The sequence below is a fragment of the Triticum aestivum genome, chromosome 3A (genome assembly GCF_018294505.1).
Source record: "Triticum aestivum cultivar Chinese Spring chromosome 3A, IWGSC CS RefSeq v2.1, whole genome shotgun sequence".
In the NCBI taxonomy this organism is placed as follows: domain Eukaryota; kingdom Viridiplantae; phylum Streptophyta; class Magnoliopsida; order Poales; family Poaceae; genus Triticum; species Triticum aestivum.
In genome coordinates this window covers 176,837,645-176,865,407 of record NC_057800.1, presented here as the reverse complement: position 1 = coordinate 176,865,407, position 27,763 = coordinate 176,837,645, and the positions used below count along the sequence as shown (strand labels likewise).

Sequence of the window (27,763 nt, the reverse complement as noted above, 5' to 3'; positions counted from 1 at the left end):
CACTTTCGGTTCCTTTTGGTATCGATCCCAACTTGAACTTGGTGTTTGAATAAGATTGCTTTTGGCTCGAAAATGTCTTTGCAGGCCCAAAGCAAGACGCTTACTGCAGTCGACTTATTCCTTAGTCCACTTAGGCGAGCACTGGGCTGCAGCTAAGCCCCCGAGTGAGAGGTTTGCTCTTTACTCGGTAGGATTTTGATAACTTAGGCGAGCACAGGGCTGCAGCTAAGCCCCCGAGTGAGAGGTTTGCTCTTCACTCGGTAGGATTTTTATATCTTAGGCGAGCACTGGGCTGCAGCTAAGCCCCCGAGTGAGAGGTTTGCTCTTCACTCGGTGGGATTTTGATAACTTAGGCGAGTACTTAGACTGCAGCTAAGCCTCCGAGTGGAAGTCTGGCTTACCACTCGGTAGGATTTTCATAACTTAGGCGAGTACTTGGACTGCAGCTAAGCCTCCGAGTGGGAGGTTTGCTCTTCACTCGGTAGGATTTTTATATCTTAGGCGAGCACTGGGCTGCAGCTAAGCCCCCGAGTGAGATGTTTGCTCTTCACTCGGTGGGATTTTGATAACTTAGGCGAGTACTTGGACTGTAGCTAAGCCTCCGAGTGGAAGTCTGGCTTACCACTCGGTAGGATTTTCATAACTTAGGTGAGTACTTGGACTGCAGCTAAGCCTCCGAGTGAGAGGTTTGCTCTTCACTCGGTAGGATTTCGGTAACTTAGGCGAGTACTTGGACTGCAGCTAAGCCTCCGAGTGGGAGGTTTGCTCTTCGCTCGGTAGGATTTTTATATCTTAGGCGAGCACTGGGCTGCAGCTAAGCCCCCGAGTGAGAGGTTTGCTCTTCACTCGGTGGGATTTTGATAACTTAGGCGAGTACTTGGACTGCAGCTAAGCCTCCGAGTGGAAGTCTGGCTTACCACTCGGTAGGATTTTCATAACTTAGGCGAGTACTTGGACTGCAGCTAAGCCTCTGAGTGAGAGGTTTGCTCTTCACTCGGTAGGATTTCGGTAACTTAGGCGAGTACTTGGACTGCAGCTAAGCCCCCGAGTGGAAGTCTGGCTTACCACTCGGTAGGATTTTCATAACTTAGGCGAGTACTTGGACTGCAGCTAAGCCTCCGAGTGGAAGTCTGGCTTACCACTCGGTAGGATTTTCATAACGTAGGCGAGTACTTGGACTGCAGCTAAGCCTCCGAGTGGAAGTCTGGCTTACCACTCGGTAGGATTTTTGATAACTTAGGCGAAACGGATTCGCAGCTAAGCCTCCGAGTGGGAGTCTGGCTCACCACTCGGTAGGATTTTTTACAAACTTAGGCGGAACGGATTCGCGGCTAAGTCACCCACTGAGGGGGGATTTTATTGGACAAAATAAAAAGTGACAAAAATTATGGAGGAACTATGACACTATTATTTTGAGGTCCATGAACTACAGAAGTACTTTATTGCAATTCATCCGAGTGATAAAACTTAAGTGTAAAATGGGCGGAGTAGTTCCGCGTTCCAAGCTCGGGGCTCGTCGATATTATGCTCGACGTTGTAAAGACGGTACGCCCCGTTGTGAAGAACTTTGGTGACGATGAAGGTCCTTCCCAAGAAGGAGCAAGCTTGTGTTGTTTCTTTTGATCCACTCGGAGAACTAAATCTCCTTCTTGGAAGGCTCGACCTCTCACATTTCTGGCGTGGAAACGACGCAAATCTTATTGGTAGATGGTCGACCGGATCAGAGCCATCTCCCTTTCTTCCTCTAAAAGGTCGACTGCGTCCTGCCGCGCTTGTTCAGCTTCTGCTTCGTTGTAGATTTCAACTCGAGGAGCATTGTGGAGAAGATCGCTCGGCAAGACTGCTTCAGCTCCGTAGACCAAGAAGAATGGAGTTCTTCCGGTCGACCGATTAGTGTGGTCCGCAGTCCCCAAAGCACTGAGGGAAGTTCGTCGACCCAAGCTCCAGCTGCATGCTTGAGATCACGCATCAGTCGGGGTTTCAATCCCTTGAGAATCAGGCCATTGGCTCGCTCCGCTTGTCCATTCGACTGCGGATGGGCGACTGAAGCGTAGTCGACTCGTGTGCCTTGAGAGTTACAGAAATATCTCAATTCCTCCGAGTCAAAGTTCGACCCATTATCCGTAATGATGCTGTGAGGGACTCCATATCTGAATATTAGTTCCCTGATGAAGCTAACAGCAGTACCGGCGTCAAGGTTCTTGATTGGTTTAGCCTCAATCCACTTGGTGAACTTGTCGACTGCCACCAGCACATGCGTGAAGCCACTTCGCCCTGTTCTCAAAGGACCGACCATGTCCAACCCCCATACTGCGAAAGGCCAGACGAGTGGAATGGTCTTCAGGGCTGATGCAGGCTTGTGCGACATATTCGAGTAAAACTGACATCCCTCGCACTTATCTACTATCTCCTTTGCCATCTCATTCGCCTTTGGCCAGTAAAATCCGGCTCGGTATGCTTTGGCCACGATAGTCCGAGAGGACGCATGATGACCGCAGGTCCCCGAGTGAATATCATTAAGGATGATTCGACCTTCTTCTGGCGTTATGCACTTCTGACCAACTCCAGTCGCGCTTTCTCTGTATAACTGTCCTTTCATTACGGTAAAGGCCTTAGATCGACGGACGATCTGTCGAGCCTCTTCCTCATCCTCCGGGAGCTCTTTTCTCAGGATATATGCGATATATGGAACTGTCCAATCGGGAATGACCACCAAGATCTCCATAACCAAGTCGACTACTGCTGGGACTTCAACCTCAGTCGGATCTGTGGCACTCTTGGGCTGTGGAGCTTCTTCGGTGAAAGGATCTTCTTTGACTGACGGAGTGTGTATATGCTCCAAGAACACACCACTCGGAATGGCTTCTCTCTTGGAACCTATCTTTGCTAGATCATCAGCTGCTTGATTTTTCAGTCGGGGTATATGATGGAGCTCCAACCCCTCGAACTTCTTTTCCAGCTTCCTCACTGCACTGCAGTATCCAGTCATGGCTGGGCTTCTCACATCCCACTCCTTCATCACTTGGTTGACCACTAAATCCGAGTCGCCATAGACCATCAGGCGACGGACGCCGAGTGAAATGGCCATGCGCAACCCATATAAGAGGGCCTCATATTCTGCCTCATTGTTGGAGGAATCAAAGTGAATCTGGAGCACATATCTGAGCTTATCTCCTCTGGGGGAAACCAGGATAACCCCAGCACCGGAACCATTCAACATCTTAGAGCCATCAAAGAACATGGTCCAATGCTCCGAGTGAACTTCAGTCGGCTGCTGCTGTTCAATCCACTCGGCGAGGAAATCTGCTATTGCCTGGGACTTAATGGCTTTCTTTGCCTCAAACTTGATATCAAGGGGAAGAAGTTCAATCGCCCATTTAGCCACTCGACCAGTTGCATCTCTGTTGTGCAAAATCTCTGATAGTGGAGCGTCGCTGACGACTGTGATGGAGTGATCAGAGAAATAATGAGCAACCTTCTTTGTGGTCATGTATATTCCATACACAAGCTTCTGATAATGAGGATATCTCTGCTTGGATGGAGTCAAGACTTCAGACAAATAATACACTGGGCGCTGAACTTTGAGAGCTTTTCCTTCTTCTTCCCGCTCGACCGTAAGCACAGTACTGACGACTTGTCCTGTGGCTGCGATATAGAGCAACAGAGGCTCTTTGCTGATTGGAGCAGCAAGCACCAGCTGGGTGGAGAGCAGAGCTTTTAGCTCGGCAAACGCTGCATCAGCTTCTGGAGTCCACTCGAACTTGTCTGCCTTCTTCATCAGTCGGTAAAGAGGCAATGCCTTTTCACCGAGTCGTGAGATGAATCGACTTAATGCGGCCAAGCATCCAGTAAGCTTCTGGACATCGTGCACTCGCACAGGGCGTTTCATTCGGAGAATAGTGACGATCTTCTCTGGATTAGCGTCGATTCCTCGTTCGGAAACGAGAAAACCGAGTAACTTGCCACCAGGAACTCCAAATGTGCACTTTGATGGATTGAGCTTGATATCATACCTTCGGAGGTTGGCAAATGTTTCGGCGAGGTCAGCGAGCAAGTCGGAACCTTTTCGTGACTTGACGACGATATCATCCATGTACGCTTCCACATTCCGACTGATTTGAGTGAGTAGACACTTCCGAATCATTCGCATAAATGTGGCTCCGGCATTCTTGAGGCCGAATGGCATGGTGATATAGCAGAAGCACCCGGATGGAGTGATGAAAGCTGTTTTTACCTCGTCGGGTCCGTACAGACGGATCTGGTGGTACCCGGAGTAGGCGTCTAGGAAAGACAGTCTCTCGCATCCCGCGGTCGAGTCAACAATTTGATCTATGCGAGGGAGAGGAAAATGATCTTTCGGGCAGGCCCGGTTGATGTGCTTGAAATCAATGCACATTCGGAGTGATTTGTCCTTCTTAGGAACCATGACGACATTAGCGAGCCACTCGGAGTGGTATATCTCTCGGATAAATCCTGCCGCCAACAGTCGAGCCACTTCCTCACCAATGGCTTTTCTCTTCTGGACGGCGGACCACCGAAGATGCTCTTTGACTGGTTTTGCAGATGAGTCGACTCTTAGGCGATGATCAGCCAGTCCCCTGGGAACACCTGGCATGTCAGCGGGCTTCCATGCAAAAATGTCCCAGTTCTCACGGAGGAACTGGATGAGCGCTTCTTCCTATTTCGGGTCGAGTGTTGTGGAGATGTGGGTCGGAGCTGCATCGGGGTCGGTCGGGTGAATGTGAACAGGCTTCGTCTCACCGGACGACTGAAATGCAGACTCTGTGGCGGGTTTCTTGGATCGCAGCAAGTCACTCGGATCTGCGTTTTGCTTGTATTCTTCGAACTCGACCGCTGTCACCTGGGAATCAGCAATCTTTGAGCCTTTCTGGAAGCACTCTTCTGCCTTTTTCCGATCACCGGTGACAGTGATCACTCCTTTGGGGCCGGGCATCTTCAATTTGAGGTACACGTAACATGGTCGAGCCATGAACCGTGCATAAGCTGGTCTCCCCAAAATGGCATGATATGCACTCTGAAAATCCACGAGCTCGAACGTCAACTTCTCTTTGCGAAAATGTTTCGAATCGCCAAACACCACGTCCAGAGCTATTTGGCCGAGTGACTCGGCTTTCTTTCCTGGTATAACTCCATGAAAGCTCATGTTACTGGTGCTCAGTCGGGACATCGGAATGCCCATTCCTTTCAGTGTGTCTGCATACAGCAAATTCAGCCCACTACCACCGTCCATAAGCACTTTTGTCAGTCGAGTGCCTTCAACAACTGGATCGACCACCAAAGCTTGCCTCCCAGGGGTGGCAATATGAGTCGGGTGATCAGATTGGTCGAAGGTGATGGGTGTTTGGGACCATTTCAGATAATTTGCTTTTGCTGGGGCAACCATGTTCACCTCACGGTTAATAACTTTCAATCGACTCTTGCTCTCCACATCTGCAAAGATCATCAGAGTAGAGTTGATATGCGGATATCCTTCCTCACTGTCCTCCTTGTCTTCGGCCTTGTCCGACTCCTTCTCCTTGTTATCAGACTGTTTTCCCTGAAACTGCTGGATTAGGAGTCGACATTGGCGAGTGGTGTGCTTCGGGTAGATGATATTCCCCTCTTCGTCTTTCTTCGTGTGGATGTGACACGGCATATCCATCACGTCGTTCCCTTCTTTATCCTTTACCTTCTTAGGGTTCCAGGATCCTTTTGGTTTCCCTTTAAACTTTCCCTGAGTCACGGCCAGAGCCTCTCCAGGAGCTTCCGGTTCAGCCTTCCACTTCTGTTTCCGACTGGTGTTTCCCTTTTCTGACTGACTCGGCTTGTGCTTGCCGCTTCGGAGTCGGTCTTCTTCTTCACCGTTGGCGTACTTGGTAGCAATCTCCATCATCCGACTCAAGGTCATGTCACCGGTTCGACCAAACTTCAAACTCAATTCTCTGTTCTTGACGCCATCTTTAAAGGCGCAGACTGCCTGATGATCAGACACATTCTCCACAGTATGGTGCAAAGTGATCCATCTCTGAATATACTCTCTGAGAGTCTCATTGGTCTTCTGCACGCAGACTTGCAACTCCGTCAGTCCAGCCGGTCGCTTGCAAGTTCCTTCAAACGTTCTGATGAACACTCGGGACAGATCTTCCCAAGTGTAAATGCTGCTAGGAGGTAATTGAGTCAACCATGCCCTGGCAGAACCTTCCAGCATGAGGGGTAAATGCTTCATGGCCACCTCGTCGTTCCCACCACCAATCTGAACCGCCACTCGGTAGTCCTCAAGCCAAGTTTCAGGCTTAGACTCACCAGTGAACTTGCTGACTCCTGTTGCCAACCTGAAATTGGGAGGGATAACTGCGGCTCTGATAGCTCTGCTGAAACATTCAGGACCAGAAACATGCACTCGACTGCTTGTGGGTGCATCTCTGTCGAGTCCACCTCGATGGGCTCTGTTCCGGTCGACCAAACCTTGCACGATAATGGATCGCGCGTCGAAGCTTGGTTCTCTGGGGTCGACTGGAACTCTTCGCCCCGCACTGAACTAACGTCTGTCATCTTGCTGCCGAGGAGCGTAAGACCCACCCCTCGGAGGGGAATTGGGCACTCGACGCCTATCATCTCGGTCGAGTCGGTCACTATATTGGTCTCGCCGATTCTCGCGCCCTTCACGCCGCGGAGGCGATCTGGGACTGTGAGCCGACTGAACCGTATTCGCAGTGACGGATCGACTGTGAATTCTGTTGCGCGACTGCGACACGGCCGAATTCTGATCTCCTGCTGCCCGGAGCAGATCCCTGATTTGCATCAAGCCTCTGCCAGCTTCCGACTGAGAGGGCTGAATGGACTCTGCTATACGGGTCGCAGCTGCCAAATTCTGGATTGGGGTTCGATATACCTGAGTCGGCGGGAAGAGTTGATGTCGACTGGTGTCAGGAACTCGTTGCCGCGCGCTCGTCGAGTGCTCGCTGAAGATTCTCCAGTCGAGTGCGTTCGGCCAAATTGGCCAAACGTGCCTCCTCCAAGACGCGAGCCTCGGGGGTTTCTCCTGCGATGGGAGTACGCAGGACATCCACGTTCCTGCGGCGAAGTTCTTCTCTTTGCAGAGAGTCGAGTGGCTCGGGCTGGTACTCTTCGTGGTCTCGCGCGGGGTCGCCTCCGTCGCCTGCTCCACCATCACGGGCGAAGCCAGGGGGACTGCGGGGCCCGTCGACCATCAGGATTTCCGCCGCTGGATCACTGCTATTGCACTCGGATGCGGTCTCTAGGGAGCCAGTCGACAGATCGAACAGGCCGTAGAGAGATTCGTCGGGCTCGATTGCCGCAACTTGGTTGGTGGCCGTCTGGCGAGCCACCGCGTGCCTCACCCACCGCTGAATCCTCGACCGGCCCGAGCGCTTGCGCTGGCGGGAGACCGGGAGGGTGGTTGATGGGGATGTCAACCGATACGGGGTCGACGGTTGCCGCAGCAGAACGCCGCGGACACATGCGCGAAAATGCGTCGCACCGCGGACGGGGAGCGCATCAACGTCGAGTGGAGCCTCCTGGAGCCAGGCGGAGTCGTCGGCGATGAAGGTGAGAACGCCGAGACGGATCTCTTGACCCTCGACCAAAACTCCAGCAGCCACCATGATGAAAGTACTCGGAAGAATCGCAACTTCTCCACAAAATTGCTAAAAACACCGGCCCCAAGGTGGGCGCCAACTGTCGTGGTTCTAAGTCTGACAGTAGAGTGGGGGTAGGTATGGAGAGGCAAGGTTCTAGCTATGGAGAAGTTGTAAACACAAGAGATGTACGAGTTCAGGCCCTTCTCGGAGGAAGTAAAAGCCCTACGTCTCAGAGCCCGGAGGCGGTCGAGTGGATTGTGTGTATATGAGTTACAGGGTGCCGAACCCTTCTGCCTATGGAGGGGGGTGGCTTATATAGAGTGCGCCAGGACCCCAGCCAGCCCACGTAATGAAGGGTTTAAGGGACATTAAGTCCGGGGCGTTACTGGTAACGTCCCACATAAAGTGTCTTAACTACCATAAAGTCTACTTAATTACAGGCCGTTGCAGTGCAGAGTGCCTTTTGACCTCCTGGTAGTCGAGTGAGTCTTCGTGGTCGAGTCCTTCAAGTCAGTCGAGTGACTCCCTCGTTGGTCGACTGGAAGGTGACCTCTTCTAAGGGTGTCCTTGGGCAGGGTATTTAGATCAGGTCTGTGACCCTACCCTAGGTACATGACTCCATCACAGGGGCACCCCAAAGTGACAACGGTTGATCTCTTGATCTCTTAGCCGTGTGCGGTGCCCCCCTCCACCATAATCCACCTCGGTCATATCATAGCGGTGCTTAGGCGAAGCCCGGCGTCAGTAGAACATCATCATTGTCACCACGCCGTCATGCTGACGGAACTCTCCCTCAAAGCTCGGCTGGATCGGAGTTCGAGGGACGTCATCGAGTTGAACGTGTGCAGAACTCGGAGGTGCCATGTGTTCGGTACTTGATCGGTCGGATTGTGAAGACGTACGACTACATCAACCGCGTTGTGCTAACACTTCCGCTTTCGGTCTACGAGGGTACGTAAACAACACTCTCCCTTCTCATTGCTATGCATCACCATGATCTTGCGTGTGCGTAGGAATTTTTTTTGAAATTACTATGTTCCCAACAGTATCACCATCTCTTCGCCGAACTAGTGCACCTATACAATTTACCATTGTATTGGGTGTTTTGGGGACACAAGAGACTCTTTGTTATTTGGTTGCAGGGTTGCTTGAGAGAGACCATCTTCATCCTATGCCTCCTACGGATTGATAAACCTTAGGTCATCCACTTGAGGGAAATTTGCTACCGTCCTACAAACCCCTACACTTGGAGGCCCAACAACGTCTACAAGAAGAAGGTTGTGTAGTATACATCATTCATCATCTTCCATGACATTGGCTCGGATCATGGCAATCTCCATCTCCTTGTAGTACTCTTCAACGCTCTTGGTTCCTTGCTTTAGTAGTTGGAGTTTCTTGAAGAGGTCGTGGTTGTAGTAGGTAGGCACGAAACGTGCTCTCATGACATCCTTCATTTGTGCCCAAGTGGTGATGGGTGGTTCACCTCTTGCCTCACGACGCTCGATGACTTGTTCCCACCAAATGAGGACATAGTCTTGAAACTCAAGGGATGCCATCGCGATCTTCTTCTCTTCTTCATAATTGTGCAAATGGAAGATCTTGTCAACTTTCAATGCCCATGAAAGGTACTCTTCGGGATCGTTGCTTCCGTTGAACTTGGACATGGTGAACTTTAGCTTGCCATAGCGTTGCTCTTCATTGTGTTGGGGTCGAGGATGATGACGCCCATGTTGTTGATGATTGTTCAACTCGTGGTGCTCTTGGCGCGGAGGGTTGTCAACCTCATGTTGCTCTTGTCGTGGAGGATCTCCATTGTCTTCATGATGTTGAGGAACTTGTTGTTCTTGACGTGCTTGTGGAGGAGCTTGTTGAGCTCGAGGAGGAACTTGACGATGCACACGAGCTTGATAAATCCTCTCGCGAACTTCTTCGCGAAGTGCTTCTGCATGTTCACGAGCTTGTCGGCCTTGGTCGGCTACGGCTCGACTTGAATCGCGTAGAGCTTGTTGTGCTTCAAGGGCTTGAGCGTCACGGAGTTGTTGTTCTTGACGTTGTGCCTCGGCATCTTGAGCATTTTGGTGTAGACGCGCTCGCTCTTCCTCTTCATGTTGGCATTGTCGTTGCCGTTCTCGTGCTAGCGCAAAGGCCTCTTGGTTTTGTCGTTGTCGGTGCTCTTGCGAGTCGGTGTCGCGTACGGGATTTAGGCTTGCTTGAAGATCGTTGCGCGTGGCTCGGCGAAGAGTGTTCGATGTCGGTGTACTTGAGCCGGAGAGTGTGAAGTCGGAGTGTCGGTTTGAGCGAGTCCTTCTTGATGAAGACGAAGTGGAAGAAGAGCGGTTGAGCAAAAAAGCGCGAATTTCGTCCATCCTTGCGTCATTCTCTTGCTTGTGATCGTCGAGCTTGTGGTCGAAGTAGTCCCTTGTACGTTGCTCGGAAAGTCGCAAGTCGGCGGCAAGGTTGTCGATGCGTTCACTCATAGCTTGTTGCTCTTGATGCAAAGCACGTTGTGCACCAAAGAGGTGACTCTTGGTGATGAAGGAGTTCATGTCGTCGTCTTGCTCCATGAAGAGTGGGTTGGTAGAAGTACTTGGCCTATCCATCATTCCAAGACAAATGTGAGTGGTAGAAAGAGAAGAACGAATACCAAATGTACCTTGACCGAAGTTGAAAGTGGATCGAGGATCACTCCAATGTAGGACAAGGAAATAGCACAATTGGTACTAGCTCTTGTCAGTTTCTCACACCTACACAAGTAAAAGCTTTTGGTGGAGCTTGGTTAGGATGGTGGCACAAACTTCGATGCAATTGTAAGTGAGCTTCAATAATGTTGGAAAAGATTCACAAGATGCAATGTAACAAGTAGACCAAGCATATAAGGTACACGGAAACACACACGCAAAAAGATAAGTGGGGTCATGCAACCAAGGGTGAGCCAAAATGTGGAATCCACAAAAATGCTCTTGTTGCACAACACTAGAGAGACGCTAGCACGATTGCACAATAGACGGATACAAGAACTTGTGCACAACCTACTAAGCAAAAATGCAACGACTTATATCCCAAGTATGCTTTATGCAAGGTGTTTCTATGATATGATCCAAGATGATCGAGTATGACAATCTTAATGTTGTATGATGCTATGGTTCTTGCTTAAAAGCTCTTTGCTTATCTTTCCTCTTTGCTTAAAAGCTTGTTTGGCTCTTTGATGTTGGAGCTCTTTTCGTATGCGATGCTTGACGAACCAAGATAGCAATTGTGTATGTGATGACAACTTTGTGACACAAGAGATGATACCAATATATGCAACAATGATGTATGTATGCTATGGGAAGTATGATCACTAATGTGCACAAGTCTCGTTGCCGGCAATACTCAATGGCTAGTCTCGATGGGTAAGCAACGCAAAGGAGTAAGGCTATGATGGCTATCAATGTAATGGCAAGAGTGATATGTCCAAAACCAAGACGAGGTTACCGTTCTTGCTTACAGTATGGTGTCAAAATGGTTGACCGAAATACCACGATGTAGTCGAGGTGGTCGTTGTTGATGACGCGTCCGTGGTGAAGATGAGCGGCGGTGATGTTGATGTCGAACGGTACTTAGATAGCCGAAACACAAAAGGATGCGGAACCACAACTCAAATTCTCAAAGCTCGAAGTGGCAACACGTGTCGGAGTGTGAAACGATCCAAAATGGTGGTGGTATGCGGAAGTGGTGATGGTGTAATGGTGGTAGGAGTGCGTATGCGGAAATGTGGGGCGGTGGTGGTGACTACACTGAAAAAAATTCAGTTTCGTCAGGGTCGGTCGGAAGTCCGGGCTGGGTCAGACGTCTGGTGCCTGGGCGATTTTCGGGCACGGGATGAACAGCTAGGGTTCGAGGTGGAGATGGCGAAAATGGTCAAATCCGGACGATTTTGTCGATGGAAAGGGTGGGGAAAGGGGGGAAAAGCTAGATCCACTCAAAACAAAGCAAATCCACAGATCCAAACCAACAAAATCTCAACACACTAACAAATCACAAAAAAATGGTGCTATTTTTGTGGGGAATTTTTGAATTAGGACGAAAAACAACAAAACAAGGCTAGCAACACAACGGGGAGGCTCCGAAATCATGATCAACCTGGCTCATGATACCAAGATGATGTAGGGTAGGAACCCTAGGGGCCGATCTTTCATGAAAGGAGCGGATATCGTGATGAACACGAAGAACACGAGGAGGGAAACAAGGGAAAACACAAGGGAAACACAAGAGGAACACTCAAACTAACAAGAACAAGTCTCAAAAGTGCTAGATCCTCGGATACATGGAACGATACAAGGTACACGATCAACTAGGGACGATACAATGGTAACGGTCTTCTCCGTGAGGAGGTCTTGAGTTCTTCCCTAAAAAGGGGTCTTGAATCCGCTTGGGGGATCTTCTCCGGTGGAGGCTCGAATCTCCGTGGAGAAGGTAACCAAGTGGATGAGCAAAGCTCTCACCCAAACATGAGCTAAACCTTTGCTAACCCAAGCTAGAAGGAATAGGTGAAGTATTTATAGTCTTAGTGCAAAAGAGTGGGGCAAAGGGGTACATGGGTTGCGGCCCAACATGAATCAGCACACAGGCGTCGGACGTCCGGGGGTCACCGGTCGTCCGGAGGCTCGCGAGGTTCCGGACTTCCGGTGCCTGTCGGACGTCCGTAATTTCGGCTCGGGTGTGCTTCGGTCGGACGTCCGGTCGGAGTCGGGCGTCCGGGCGTCGTCGGTCCTCCGAGGGGCTCCGAAAATCCGTAGATTTGCCTCAGGGTCGGTCGTCCGAGGGGCGTCGGTCGTCCGGAGAGGGCCAGACGTCCAGAGCCTGGAGGTCGTCGGACGTTCGATCCAGGCCGGTCGTCCGGAGCCTGTAGCTTCCTCTTCATCACTTCTTCTTCTCCGTCTTCACATCCATCTTCCTCTTCTTCTTCTCCTTGCTCCTTAGCTTCTCCATGGTACCTAAGCATGCACAAAGTATCTGTATGAGGTAGTAGCCATGTCTCATGTGTATCAAAGTGGAAATGTGAGAGGAGAGATGTCACCTTGGTTTCAAGAGCTCTTGCACGTTCTCGTGTCATGGGTCCAAGAGGTGTCGAAGGAGATGTAGTTGGGTCCGGGGATGGACTTGGGATGCTCCGCATCAAAATGTCTCACATAGTTTTGCAAACGAATAAAAGAAGATACATCTATTGGTTGCCAACATGAGCCCACATATGCTCAACCAAATCATTTTGTAGTTTCACGTGAGTTTCCCAATCACGCATGTCATGATGAAATTGGGTGAATTGTTCAAATGTTGCCGCTCCTTCATGCTCAGGCACAACATTCTCATCCTGAAACTGAAACCCTTGATTGTACAGACGTTCCGGGTGCTCGTCTTCTATGATCATATTGTGCATGATCACACAAGCAGTCATCACCTCCCATAGTTTCTGTGTGCTCCAGGTATTAGCAGGATACCGAACGATGCCCCATCGAGATTGCAAAACACCAAAAGCACACTCGACATCCTTCCTAGCACTCTCTTGCTCTTGGGAAAAATCTTTTCTTCTTCTCTCCAACAGGGTTGGCTATTGTCTTGACAATAGTGGCTCACTGAGAATAGATACCGTCACCCAGGTAGTATCCTTTGTCGTAGTTGTAGCCGTTGACAGTAAAGTTCACCGATGGGCTGTTGCCTTCGGCAAGCCTAGCAAACACCGGCGAGCGCTGAAACACGTTGATATCATTGTGTGATCCGGCCATGCCAAAGAAAGAGTGTCAGATCCAGAGATCTTGATGCGTCACAACCTATAGTATGACAGTGCAAGCCCTGACATGGCCCTTATACCGCCCTTGCCAAGCAGAAGGGCAGTTCTTCCACTCCCACATGTAGTCTATGCTGCCAAGCATCCCTGGGAAGCCCCTGTTGGCATTCATCGCCAACAAACGGGTTGTATCTTCAGCAGTCGGCTCTCTCAAGTACTCAGGGCCAAACACAGCAATAACAGTCTTGCAGAACTATATAGGGACTCTAGGCATGTAGACTCGCTCATATGGACGTACTCGTCAATGAGATCACCGGGCACTCCGTATGCAAGCATTCGGATGGCGGCAGTGCATTTCTGATAAGAGGAGAAACCAATCTTGCCAACGGCATCCTTTTTGCACTCGAAATAGTCATCATAGCCGACCATCCCCTCTCTAATACGGTTGAAAAGATGCCTACTCATACGGAAATGGTGGCGGATTTTTTTATATTTGAACAACGGGTTTGTTGTATCAAAGTAGTCCTTCCAAAGAAGGAAATGCCCGCTCTCTCGGTTGCGATTCAACGCCGAAGGTGGCCCGGAATGGAGCCACGGAACAACGGCCGCTGGCTATTGAGGTGGTGATGGACCAACACGGCAGCCAATATCTCCCCCTCGTCATCGGATGGCAAATTGTCGAAGTCGCAAAGGAAATTGTGAAAAAATAACTCATCGGCGGAGTCCATTTTGTACCTTGGCAAACTGTCGAACAACTTGCGGGCGTCGACGAAGGAGACGACCGACGAAGGGAGTCGCGGCGCGCACGGACCAGCTAGCTGCCCTACCGGCGTCCTATGAGTGGGCAGGCGTCCGACGAGCGTGCCGGTGAGGATCTGGCAGGGGCGGCGAGTCGACTTCTTGGTCGGGGGCGGCTGTGTGGTGGGGGCGCGGGGGTGGGAAGCAGTCGGCTCCCCGGCGGCAAGACGGCGGTGGCGGGCGACGTGGGAGTGGGCGGCGTTGCTGGACGAATTTGGAGGCACCGACAGCTGGCAGAGTCGCCGGCAAAAATGGGCGGCGGCGTCGGCGATGAAGGAGGCGGGCGAGGGTTGCTGTTGAATGGAGGGAGGCCAATGTGTCACCGACCAGCGGGTCCGGAGGAGAAGGCGAGCGTGCGCGCGTCCACGCCAACGCAAATCCGGCTCAAAAATGGATCAGGAATGAGTCACCCACGGACGAAATATAAAAGCGTTTAGAGCAACTCTAATGGGGCCATCCATTTCGTCCGTCGCCGTCCGTTTGGGTCGGCGCTCTAAACGCTTTTATATTTTTTTTACGGAGGGAGTACCCTGTAACAACGCCGACATGCATTGTGTTTACATGTCAGAGTCTCTACCAGTCTGTCTTGGAAACAAAACAGAGGGAGCTACTGTTAGGCTGATACGTGTGGCTTTCTAGTGGCACTGATTATCCATCCATCCCGAAAGTACCTTTCTACATCTGAGCTCATATGCTCCTGGGATGAACAATAAACTAAATAAATGTAAAAGCATTTCAAAAAAATTCAAAAAAGATTTATGGCATACTTTAAGAAATATTTGTGCTGCATGCAAAATTTCATCACGAAGTCGCATTCATGAAAGTCGTGGCAAAAAAAACAAAAAAAAAGCTCCAAAATGCGTTTGAAAGTAACATTTACAGAGTATCGATTTTGTTTTTTTACCATGCCTTCCACCAATGTCATTTAGTGATGAAATTTTGCACGCACAACAAACATTTCGTAAAGTATGCCACAATTTTTTTTCAGAATTTTTTGAAATATTTTTCTATTTTATTTATTTTACTGTTCATGGCAGGAGCATATGAGCTCAGGTATAGAAACTCCACGTCCCATCCATCTGTCCGTCCTACGGTTGGCTTTGCTTAAAATTGTTGGCCATTTGGTGCGGTCTGCCACTAGATTCTCTTGGGGTCTTGCATTGAGTTGAGAGGCATTGCCCGAAATTACTAATTAAGGAGTACTCGTTGCAAAGAACACTTCACTTTCTTAGGTCGCGACAAGTGGCGCAATGCAGCGCGCCACTTGTCGTAACCCGGGAGTTTTCCCTTCTTTCGTAGATCCATTTATTCAAAACGTTTTATCTCTTAAACCGTGCGTTTAAATCTTGAACTGTTTTCACCATTGGATTCCTCACGTCGAGATCTTCAAAACTAGATCCCATGTTGATAGGTTTTGACGAACTTTTTTTTTCACGAAAAAAACAGACGAAAAAACCGAACCGGGAGCACGGCTTTTTTTCCTTTCCGAAAGAGGCACGCCCGTGCCTCTCGCAAAATCACAACCGTGCCTCTCGTGGAAGCAAAACCGTGAATCTCGTGTAAGGAAAAAAAACAGAAAACGCGTTTTTTTTCCGTTTCCGAAAGGCACGGCCGTGACTCTCGCGAAAGCACAACCGTGCCTCTCGCGAAAGCAAAACCATGACTCTCGCGAAAGAAAAAAAAACAAAAAACGCGTATTTTTTTCCCTTTCCGAGAGGCACGGCCGTAACTTTCGCGTAAGCACAACCGTGCCTCTCGCGGAAGCAAAACCATGACTCTCACGAACGAAAAAAAAAACAGAAAATGCGTTTTGTTTTTCCCTTTTGGAGAGGCACGGCCGTGACTCTCGCGAAAGCAAAACCGTGACTCTCGCGAAAGAAAAAAACAGAAAACGCGTTTTTTTTGTTTCCGAGAGGCACGGTCATGACTCTCGTTAAAACACAACCGTGCCTCTCATGGAAGAAAAACCGTGACTTTCACGAAAGAAAGAAAAAGAAAACACGTTTTTTCTCGAAAAAAATTCGAATTTTTTTTGATCGAAAAGCTAAGAAAGACCGGGGAAAAACCAAAACGTCGAAAAAATCCGAAAAAAACCGTTTAAAAAGCCGAAAACGCGTGCGGAAAAATAAAAAAAAAACAAAATTCAAAGGGAGCGTCCAGAGCGCGACACGTGGCGAATGGCTGAGAGCGCGCCAAGTGGCGCTGATCGTTGCGAGGCTCCCGAAGGAGCGCTCGTTAACTAGTTGCTCCAGGCATTGACTGGGGCTGGGAGGAAACCTGCAGAATATAAGTGTGTTCTGGCCAAGCAATTCGGTGAACGCCAAGGACCATTTACGTGCTGTTCGGTTAGCCAACCATTGCAACCCACCGATGGCCGCTTATCATTCCTGGGCTGACAAGTTTTGGCTAAAGAAAGACGGTCCATGTTTGGTTTTCGGGATCAAACAAGTCGCTCGCTATGCTGTATACATAGTATGACATACACGTATGTACGTGGATACTTCCACTTGAATCAGCACTGATGCTAACTGTCCACGATGTTCTTGCCCAACTGAAGACACGCCGCATCTCTTCATCACCTGCCAAAAGCTTCAAATGTGTGGCTGCAGCTAGGTCTCACCACGACGCCAAGATTGCAAGACCTCGGGCTAGCTGATGCTCCTCCTGGGCTAGACCCCTGCTTCTGACCAGAAGTCCTCTGGGGCTCCAGAAATGCTGCCGTATTTAGGAATGAAGACCATGACAGCCGGCTAACAATTACAAACATTTGTTCCGATTTCGAGTTATGGTGTAACCGTTTCAGGGCACCGGTAGATAAGGTTGCTGCCAAGTCCTTTGACCATTTGGGTCAAGCTTGAGTAAGTATAAAACAGTTAGTTATGTAGGTGTTCAGGGTACCTAGTACAGTGCTTATAAAACCGGTAGATAAGGTGGGGACTCTCTCCCCCCGTTGATTCCTCAGACCACAATCTACAAAACCGTGATGTTTCTAGATAAAATTCCAGAGGATGATGAGAGCTACAAATCGGCCTAGAATAAGTACATCCATATCATCATTTGTCGAAAATAGACATATGCTTTCTCCAGAAGTCAGGCCTCATGTCAACGTGGGTCACTGCCACATCCCACCCATCTCTCACGACGTCTCCGCTCACTTTCACCTGCAGCCATTTGCAGCGAGCCGTTAGCAAAGAAAGGAACTCGGATGTGATCTGAGAATCATCTTCTGCTCCAAAGCACGCCAAAAAAAGAAGGAAAAAAATTCTCCTCATATGATGGCAGCACTTCCACCTAATCACTTAAGAGTAAGACATGCATGCTTTATAAATTTGGGTGATTTTTAGCCTGTTGGACAGTATTGCTTTACTATTACTTTATTCATGCAGATGCAATGGTTTAAGAAGTTGCTCATGATCAGTATCAGTTGGAAAATGTATCCATGCATATCTCAGATGCAGTTCTTTTTCAGGCAACATGGCCTTGTTTTTTTAACAAACTGCGGATAAGGGCCGAAATGCCAGAACATTTCTTCAGTTATAGTTACCGAAAAATTACTTTGATCCTTTATGTGATGTCAGTCTTGCTTCTTAAGCATCACTATACTGTCATTTTGGTTTGCCTCATAACAATTGCAGCACAAACAACATTATTGGTGAAAATTATTCATGAATGATGCACAAGATACCTTTTGACGATAAGTACATGAACCCTTTCGGAACATAGCGGGTTCATTGTTGTAGTTCATTTGAAATCGCTGAAAAAGCAACTCGTTCTTATCCTTTGATAATGTTCCCTTCAGAGAATATTAAAGAGTTAGGGACAAAAGATAACTAAAGAATTAATTAGGATAATTGAAAAAATATTTAAATGATGAAAGAAGACCTTTAGTATCTCATTAGCTTTGTTTTCCTCTTCTCCAGATTTCACTAACATCCAAAAGCATGTATTGTATTGGTTCCTGTTGTGACCTGCAAATTAGCGTGTAGAACAAGTCAGCTCATTTTCTTCTTATGGTTCGTTCTAACTACTAGAAGAGTCAACCCCCTGCAACAGAATATCGTTGAAGAAAAAGATACTTGGACACTGATAAGTATTCATCACAGCATAGAGCTATACAAGCACCAAATTTAATGCATTCATACTGCTGCAGACAACATATAAATTCACATATTTCATGCTGAACTGTCATTGACAAGTTCATTGACATTTTCAGTTAGTTAAAGATATGCTATGTTAGGAGGAATAACTCACATTCTGCTTGCCTCCAGGACAAATAATCACAAACGATCTTTGGTTTTGGGTAACAGAGAACTTCTGCTTCAAACTTAGGTGGCTGCACTAATTCTTTACTGGGGAAATATTCTTTCCACTTCATCATGTAAAAGGAAGTGAAGCATGATGAACATGAAGAAAGGATTAATCTGCAAAAGAAGTTGCATAATTTATCGAAGACTTGACCAGTTGAAAAGCACACTACAGGAATTCTGAAACTAATAACTACCTCTCATTTCTCTGGTACAATTCAGTGTTCTCCTGGAACACAAAGCTGCAACAATAAATAAATAAATTAATTAAAATGATCATTTGCAACAAATTTTCAGGTTTGCCATCAAACAAACCAAAAAACACCTGTCTAAATTGAATGCATCATATCTAAGCTTTTGTTGGATGGTTCACTTTGCTTACAGTTTTAACATGATACTTATATTGCCAATGTATTCAATTCAATTCACTTCTGCTGATAGGAGGAGGAAAAATTGTGCTATGTGGAAAAATATATCCTTGTTTTCTTTGTATTTTTCAAAGTTCTCTCCATACAAAAACAGATATGTTGCACGGGCATATCATACCTGTACTCGTTGCTAAAACCATAACCAAAGATAATACCAGGGAATTGCTCCATCATCAAAGAAGCAGAAGCGTTCATCAAACTTAAAGCAGTCTCATCATTTGGCTTGTCAAATGAATGGATCAGCGAGAATCTAGGGAAAAGAAATTGAATTCTCCTTGTAAGTAAGACAACATAAGTATCTAGATGTATTGCCGCATGTATTTAAATATGAAAGTAGGGTCCTCACTGGTCAAATTGGCAGGCGCTGATACGAACAACGATCCAATTACAACATGGAAGCCTGTGGATGTCGTCGAACTTCTTCACATACTCGTATCTATATTTCCCTTTTTCCCCGACACACAATTAGACTAATGATGTATATATCCAAAGTTGACAGGAGCTTTAGGTAAACTTCCAGTCCAGCTAAAACAAAAGTTGGCAGGAGCTGGACTGGAAGCATACCTATAACTAGAATGATTCAACTAACCTTCTTGAAGAATGTATTGATGTTTTTCCCAAAACTCAGGTCCTATGATATCTAAATTTGACACTGTAATTGCCAGCCGGATTCTTTTTATGGGATTCCCGTAGTCATCTGTTTTCACCTTTGTTTCTACCTACAGAAACATGTAGAACCCTAACATTAGTCAACAATCAGACCCACAAAAGAAATGCAGTATACGGTCTGCACACTTGATTGGTCATCATAACCTTTGATCAATATCAGACAAGGAAATGGCATTAAATGGCAACTAAGGTGCTTCAATTATCCAAGCAAACTAACGTACAGCAAAATGTTTATATGCAAAATAAAACCAGAAGAGAAATCAGAAATGCATGAATATCTCTGGCGCAAAATATGACTAGAAGCTATCATCGCCATTTGATGTATCATGCAAATAATGTTTTGTGCGATGTAAGTACTTCACTGAGAATGAGCACGAACATCAATAATAATGAACTTTTGAATGCCTGACAGTGTTACCTTATCTCGATAAACACTTGATCCTTTCCGGAACATAGCCGGTTCATCCTCATAGTTGACTTGGAACTGTTGAGAAAGCAACTCATTCTTGTCCTTAGAAAATGTTCCCTACAAGAAAATAGACGGTTAAAGAGACGATTTATACAAATGCTACAAAAAGACACCTCTAACCCTAGATAATTTAGATGACCTTCAATGTTTGTTGTGCCTCTTTTTCAGTTTTTCCAGACTTCACCAACATCCAGAAGCATGTATTATAATGATTATTTATATGACCTGAAAGGCACGCATAACATTAAATATGTTAATCTTCACCCATTAATTAAAACTAGATAACACCCCACGCGTTGCTGCGGAAATTTATAGAATGTAATTAGAATATATGAGATTTTTGCCATATGAATGGTAGCAAACCTAGAGGTAAATAGAGGGTGGATGCATGTTATATTGCCTATATTGACTTGTGGCATTCAAGTTCAATTATTTGTTGCTGAAAAAAAGTAAAAAATAAAAATTGATGACGCGGAGGGCTTGTATGTGCTTCATGAGGGCTTGCATGTGGTGGGAACTGGGAAGTGGAAGAAAGTGAAAGGGTTGCTAAATCATGTGGATGGCTTGCATGTGCATTTAAATGGGAGCACTTAAGTAGCGAAGCAAAACCGGACATAGAAATCTCACTGAAGTGACACATACATACACCATATTCCTATGTTTAGTTAATGTTGCTGAAGCTTCGTAGTTTCGAGAACTTTTGGTTAATAACATACATGACATGATTTTATTGTTTTTGAGTGGAAACATGATTTTATTGTAGAGAACATCAACACACATAATTGCACAACATAAGAATATGATTATTTGTACTGGAAAAATGTCGACTGTAGTTTAAGAAGCTTACAGTCCACTTGCCTCCATGCCAAATAATCATGAATGGTTTTCATATTTGGATAGCATACAACTCGCCCATCAAAATAGGGAGGCTCCCTCAAATCTTTATTAGGAAAGAAATCTTTCCACTTCATCCCGTACAAAGATGTGAAGTAAGAAACACATAAAGACAGAATTTTGCTGCACGTATTGGTAGAGAGTCAATAACATGATGAGATTTTATAATAGAATAGTTCAAACCGTTCTGGGCATGGCAGTATCCTAATAGTGAAGGAATGAACAGATCAAATAAGGTAGGTACCTTTCTCGCCTTTGATAGAATTCTGTTTCCTCTCTGAAAACAAAACTGCAAAGCAAACAGAAAGATAACACACATAGATTATTATCCAAAGAATGAACAGAACTCTTTCAAATAGGAAGAACGGGACCTGCACAATTAAAAAAAGAGTCTGCATTCACAATGGTATTTGCATATAAATTTCATACAATTTTGTAAGTCTAACTTCAAAAAATGTTATACCTGTACTCATCGCTAACACCATAAGCAAACACTATATCAGGGAACTTCTCAAGCATAGAGGTGGCACAAGCATTCATCAATCTTAAAGCATTCTCATCATTTGGTTTCTCAAAGGCATGTATCTTCGAGAATCTAACAAAAAGAAAACTGAAATTAGTGGACAACTGGAAAAAACAACAAAGATAAATATTTCTAATCTGGAGCAAGAGTGATCCCCATATGCATGTTTCCCATATGTTTATCATCACAAAAAACTCAAGCAAAAGATATCGGTGCATGAACTAGAGCAAGAATTAAGATGACAAGATGGTCGATGCAGTTGCTTAACCTAGTGACCATATCAGTGTACAGCTAGGAAGTGAGCAAAGTAAAATGAGAGCAACCAGTCTATTATAGAAAGCAGCAATCAGTTAACAGGGTTGTGGAATAAAATTAAGAAACGTACATATAAACTGGTTTCCTATTACCCTTTTAGGGGGAAGAGATGAATTATACCGGTGGAAATGGCAGCCATCGATGCGGACAACGATCCAGTTGGAGGCCGGGAGGCGGCGGTCGAACTCGAACTCCCTCTTCACATACTCATACTCGCTGTTTGCCATCACCTGACGCTACAAGAAACGTGTTCTTGGAGTTGCACCTACAGAAAATCATAGTAAAGTGGCGGTATAGATTTTTGAACTTGAGTGAAATCTGCATTGGGTTGCCAGTTTTTGTACACTTGCTATCATAAACTAGCTAAGTGCCCTGGTGACATTGTGAAAGTGGGATTGTACTAGTAAAGTTGATATTACTCCTGTCAAACACCCACCCTACCGATACATACAGGAAGTTAAGAGTAAACACGGGGACATCGGCGAATTGACGCTAGGAATCAGATTGCCATGCTTTTGCTCTTTCTGTTTGAACGCTGAGCATTGAATTTCCGTTGCTCCGTTATTGGTTATACATTACAGTTGTCGTGCGGACGCATGAAAAAAGAACAGGGCATTGCAACTTGGCATGCAGACGTACCTAACCGTGTCAACCTTGCCGGGGCAGTGGAGGCCGGCGGCCGGCGGCCGGTCTAGAGCGCTTCGAATCTGGAGTCTGGAGTCGGTGTCCGTGCCGGTCACTGACCGGTGGTCTTGGATCGATTCAGAGAGAGAGGAGGCTGGGGCAGGAACTCTATAGCTGCTGCGGGAGGGCGGGGAACGCTGGCAACCACCGGAGAGGAGCCGCGACGGGCGAGGCGCGCGCCTTCACGCTGGCAGCCGAAGAAAGCGGGGAGGCCGGCGGCGGTGGTCGGCGATGTCGGGAGGACCTACTATCTGAACTTGCAGCAGTCTTTTTTATCGGAATAATTGATGATAACCCCCCCAGTTCATGTCACTTTGATCATAACCCCCCCTTTGTGTCACTGACATGTGGGGTCTGGTCCCACATGTCAGTGACACAAAGGGGGGGTTATGATCAAAGTGACATGAACTGGGGGGGTTATCATCAAATCTCCCTTTTTTATCTGAATCTCAGAAACAGAGGAGGACCTACTCATCAGGTCGCAGTCTAGCTGGGCCGTGGGCTGGGCCTCCGTTGCAGGTGCCCATGCTGGTCTGTTGCAGCTTCGCAGACAAAGCGGAGAGAGAGAGGGAGCAGCCACGGACGGCACCTCGTTCGCAGACAAAGAAGGTTTGGGAGGGCGGCAACGCAGACCCATCTCCCCCAAATCCATCCCGCGGGAGACACGAGCGTGCGAGGGAGAGAGGCCGCTGCTCGCCCTGGTCCCGGTGGGATGAAGATTGACGATCCCCTCGACTTCGAGGGGGATAACGACCCCCTCCTCACCGTCCGCCGCCCCGCCAAGAGGTACTTTCCTCCCCCCTTCGAATCCATTCCGGTCTCGTTTTCAATTTCCGCCGGTAGGTTTCGGCGGCGTGGATGGCGTGGTTCGATTAGATTTGATTTCGTATGAACATGGCGCACTTGCTGAGGTTTTCAGCACTAGGGGCGTGGATTATCTTGTTGCCGCGGGCGTTTCCTTCTACTGGGTGATTTTAGGGTTTAACACTTTTATTAGAGGCTGATGCTATCAAATGAGAATTTCCATGATTGAGTATGTTGGTGTTGATTGACCCATCTGTCGCGGTGTTAGGAGGGTGGCACCAGTAGCAGTAGCATCAGAGGCAGCAGCCTGGATCATCGAAGCAACTAGTAGTGGTGGGAAAATCTCTAGCCACAGAAAAGGAAACGATGGACTAAGCTTGAGAAAATGAAAATCAGATGTCTTGTGTACAAATAAATCAGTACCAGATGATCGACTGGTCACGCCGCTTTTCAGTAGCACTCACATTACATGGAAATTCTAATTTGATAGCATCAGCCTCTAATAAAATTGTTAAACCCTAAAATCACCAGTAGAAGCAAACGATGGACTAAGCTTGAGAAAATGAAAATCAGATGTCTTGTGAACAAATAAATCAGTATCGGATGATCGACCGGTCACACTGCTTTTTAGTAGCACTCGCATTAGAGGCAGCAACCTGTAAAATCAGAGGAAAATCTCTAGTCACGGGGAAGAAATGATGAACTAATAAGCTTGATAAAAGGCAAATTGGACGTATTGTGAACAAATCCAGTGCCCAACTATTTTGTGGTGTAAATGACAGAGCAAAAGCTTGTTTAAGTTTAATGTGTCTTTATCTGGGAGAATGCTTGGTGAAATTTTACCACCGGAGTCATCTGGCCCTGTGGTATGCAATTCGGGTTTAACCTATCAATGATACGGCCATTCTAGCAATTTAGCTATTATTGATCAAAGTCAGTGTCCATTGCAGGAAGAAGGTTATTGAGCTGGATGATCTCGTAGAAGATTACTTTAATTCCGGTAAGGATGAGCTCAAAGCTTCTGCTGCTAAGTCTAAGGGTCGCCCCAAAGGAGACAATTCAGATGATGAAGACAAGCAGGTCAGGAAGGAGATTGACTTCTGCAAATTTGTGGAGGAGTGTGAGGAGAAGGTAATTGTCAAACAAACCATATGTCCTTCTAGATCGCACCCGTTTTTTTTTTAATATATAGCTTACTTTACTTGAAGGCGAAAGCGATGGATCCTGGAGAGGATGTACCCCAATGGGGCCAGCAAGTTTTCGGCTGTCAGGTCAAATGGCCCTAAATTTGTTCAGTTTATCTTCAATGCTAGGTTCTGTTTTTATTTTTCTAGTTTCTACTACTAAAGTATCTTCATGAACTGTACTTGCAGAAATCACCCTCAGGTCTTAATGGCACGGGAGTTGAAAATTGCCAACTTTTGCAATCATTCTGTGGAGATAAGCAGTTAGGTTTTGATCTAGAAATTGAACGAGGTTAGTTTTGTTATGCGCGCTTAATTCTCTTATTTGACTAAGTGTGGACACTATTGCTTTGCTTGTGTTTGATTTAACCCTTCTGTTTCTCATTGTGCCACCATGACTGTTCTTTTTTGTATCTAGTTATGTTTGCTTTCAGGTTTTGGTTTTTCCTCTTGCAGATAATGTAAGCAACTTCTTAATGTTATTTATGTAGGAGAGGGCTTTTTAGAAGGCATGCTGATCAATGGATGGCTTTTGAAGTTGGTACTCCTATATGGTTCTGTTGAAGACTCTATAGCATCATGGGTGCTAACCAAGTGTAAGGATCTATGCTTAGCTCAGTTCAAAATTGTTCTTTTAGATTGCCTTGTATGCTTACCACCATTAGCCACCAGTGCTGTACTCATCCAATAAGAAGTTGCAAGATTCTGCATCTGAATTTTGGGATAGTCTCCTTTCCCTAAATGAGGTAACTGCATAATCAGTTTTCTTTTGTGTTTTTGTGTTCTGCCTTTGGCTTCTGTACATAATTTCAGATTGATTACAGGATGATAAACCATTGGTAAACTTTGGATACTTCCCAAGCTACTCTATTCTTATGGGTGCTATACTCAACTATGGATACCTACATGATGCTCCTTGCACTAAAACTTGCACCTCTGAAATTGCGGTTGCAGGTTGGTTCCATACATAATTTTCTTCCTTTCTTAATCAGTTATCACTTATGCACAACACATGTTTTTGAGTCTTTAATTTCATACTTGTGATGGTGAACATTCTGGAAATTCCATCTCCATTTCTTAACTATTTTTTCATTCATGGCCAGACACTTCAGATGGTGGTCCACCTCAAAACATCACTGCATGGTTAAGAGTTGTATCTGCTTGCTGCAAAATTAGGTAACTGGATTGTCTGATACACAGAGTATAGCTGTTTTTTGCTTGTGATTCACTTATACAAAACCTAAGATGAAACTGCCTATGTAAAGCTATTCACTATAACATTCCATTTGCCTATGAAATTCAAGATTTTCACGGCATAGTTTTGCAACAGAATGTCTAGGATAATGTATCTATTTATTTTATTTTTGCCTGTGTTGTATTTTTTTTCTGTTAAGCTTCATGCACTAGCCAACGCAACCAAAAGTCTGAACTAATGGAAAGGGCTAGATAATGCACATATACACTTCAACACCCCTCTCACGTGTGCTTGGAAAGTCAACAACGTGGGTGGACTCAGAGGTATGGCTCAAGAGGCCTATACGTGGACATAAAGGGGGGCAGCAGCAATTTTTAGATAAATTGTGGAAGCCAGGATTTGAACTCAAGACCTTAGCTCCGATACCATGTTAAGCTTCATGCACTGGCCAACACAACCAAAAGTCCGAACTAATGGAAAGGGCTAGACAATCCACATATCACTTCAACACTTCCAATTCCCAGTATGATGAAAATCTCTGCCTTGAGGGGAATTTATCAATTGTCACTATTGTAGTCATGATAACATGTATAGGTGTACTGTTCCATAATGTATAACAGTGATTTATTTCTTCTAAACTGGCGTTTGTTATAGTTCATTTAATCCTTGGAGAATTTTGAAACACTGTGATGTTAGCAAATATTTGAAATAGTGATATCATCCTTTATGTTTTAATGGTCTATTTTTTATTTACAGAAAAATGCATTCTATCTTCTCACCTTCGGAAGCGCAAGATGTCCTTGTTATTGTTATTTCCCTCTTTTTGGACCGTCGACTTGAAGGGCTGCTGCTTATTTTGGGAGATTGCCTGAATTCACTCATCTCGTACTTCAATACGAGTGAATGGGAAAGTAGCTGTCTGATGGTTGCTGAGTCAATTTCTAAGAGGTAAAAGATTCAGTGATGCCTATTATAAATTTGTAGCCCATAGTATTGTTTTGACCATAATATACATGTCCAATCAGAGAAATGCTGGAGTACTTAAACTGGGTCCTGAATAGATAAGTTTCACACTCGCTAGCAATGACTGCTTCTTGACAAGTACTGTGTATCATCAATGAATCTCGTTTGCTCCATTTGTGCTAATTTCTTGCATCCATGGCATGTAAAGGCAGTTATGTTGCCTGTACATTATCAGCTAATTGTATTTATTGTGTTAATTAAAGAAGCTTCCTCGAGTCGGTCCCATGGTTTTTCCACTTAGGGTGTTTGCCTCTCTGAATTCGGTTTCATAACATTGTAGGGTCAACATGGATCTTAATTGTTTAAGGCTTGTTGACTGCATTACCGGAACCAACGACCATAGCAAATTCCTAAGGAGCGAGCTGGCCCTTCAGTTGCTCAAAAATAGCTTCGGCCTTAAAGTAAGCATGGTGAGCATGTGTTCTCTGTATGAATCGCCTTGTGGCTAGTGGCGCTGACTGCATATCCTGCATATTTAGGTGGCGAATGTTGAAAGGATCCTGAAGTCGGTCACATCGATAAATGTGAAGGAGAAAGAATGCAATTTCTTTGTGCTCTACATGCACATAGTTTTGGTGGACAACCTGCTCTTCTCTAGCGACGCGTTCAGAAACAAGACCGCAATAATCGACGCTTGGCGTAATTTTCTACGGAACTGCTCGACCCAGATAGGATGCACGGACTGGAGGTTCTACGCTTCGAAGGTGCCAAAGCCTGCCTTTTTTGCTTTGTTTGAGCTGATGCATCCTTTTTTTCCTTTCCTATATATTGCTCATGAGCATATTGTTTGTTGGGTGCAGGTCCGAAACAAGGCGTCGTATCTCCTGCAAGGTGCAATGCTGAAAAGGCCTGCTGGCAGTGGTAGCATTCCTGCCAAGTGATTTGAACCAACCTACTGAAATGCCTGCTGCTGGAGAGCACGGAACCTACGCCCTGATTTACTGGCACAAGTAGTATGTCTAGGGTGAATTGTAGGCTCATTTTTTGGGTACCTGATGGGTGGCTGACAGTAGTATTCGCAGCCCATGTATAGCGTAGTCCCCAGCACTCTCAAGTCTCAACGCCACTTGATGAACTTTTTGCAGCATAGACTTGTACTGAATATACA

At 46.3% G+C, this 27,763-nt stretch overlaps 2 protein-coding genes across 4 annotated transcripts; one reads left to right on the top strand and one right to left on the bottom strand.

The window, feature by feature from the left end:
• Positions 1-16,978: 16,978 nt before the first annotated feature.
• On the bottom strand, positions 16,979-22,715 carry LOC123058199 (tRNA(His) guanylyltransferase 1). Of its 2 annotated transcripts, none has more exons than XM_044481000.1 (15): positions 22,405-22,715; positions 21,886-22,030; positions 21,391-21,522; positions 21,172-21,216; positions 20,881-21,050; positions 20,173-20,258; positions 19,983-20,090; positions 19,485-19,614; positions 19,242-19,341; positions 19,014-19,145; positions 18,665-18,709; positions 18,415-18,584; positions 18,046-18,131; positions 17,849-17,956; positions 16,979-17,324 (listed from the first exon to the last, which is right to left on the bottom strand). In XM_044481000.1, exons 2-15 carry the CDS (start codon positions 21,990-21,992, stop codon positions 17,217-17,219), a joined length of 1,527 nt encoding a protein of 508 aa, XP_044336935.1. In that variant the 5' UTR covers positions 21,993-22,030; positions 22,405-22,715; the 3' UTR covers positions 16,979-17,216. The 2 variants fall into 2 exon arrangements, with proteins under 2 accessions (XP_044336935.1, XP_044336937.1); XM_044481002.1 differs by having other exon boundaries at positions 21,886-22,024.
• A 234-nt stretch (positions 22,716-22,949) lies between these two features.
• LOC123060868 (uncharacterized) lies at positions 22,950-27,763 on the top strand. Of its 2 annotated transcripts, none has more exons than XM_044483733.1 (12): positions 22,950-23,235; positions 24,204-24,384; positions 24,462-24,524; positions 24,627-24,729; positions 24,929-25,033; positions 25,110-25,183; positions 25,262-25,391; positions 25,541-25,613; positions 26,389-26,580; positions 26,936-27,056; positions 27,135-27,359; positions 27,456-27,763. In XM_044483733.1, the coding sequence occupies exons 1-12, from the start codon at positions 23,162-23,164 to the stop codon at positions 27,534-27,536; spliced, it is 1,422 nt and encodes a 473-aa protein (XP_044339668.1). In that variant the 5' UTR covers positions 22,950-23,161; the 3' UTR covers positions 27,537-27,763. The 2 variants fall into 2 exon arrangements, with proteins under 2 accessions (XP_044339668.1, XP_044339667.1); XM_044483732.1 differs by having other exon boundaries at positions 26,936-27,065.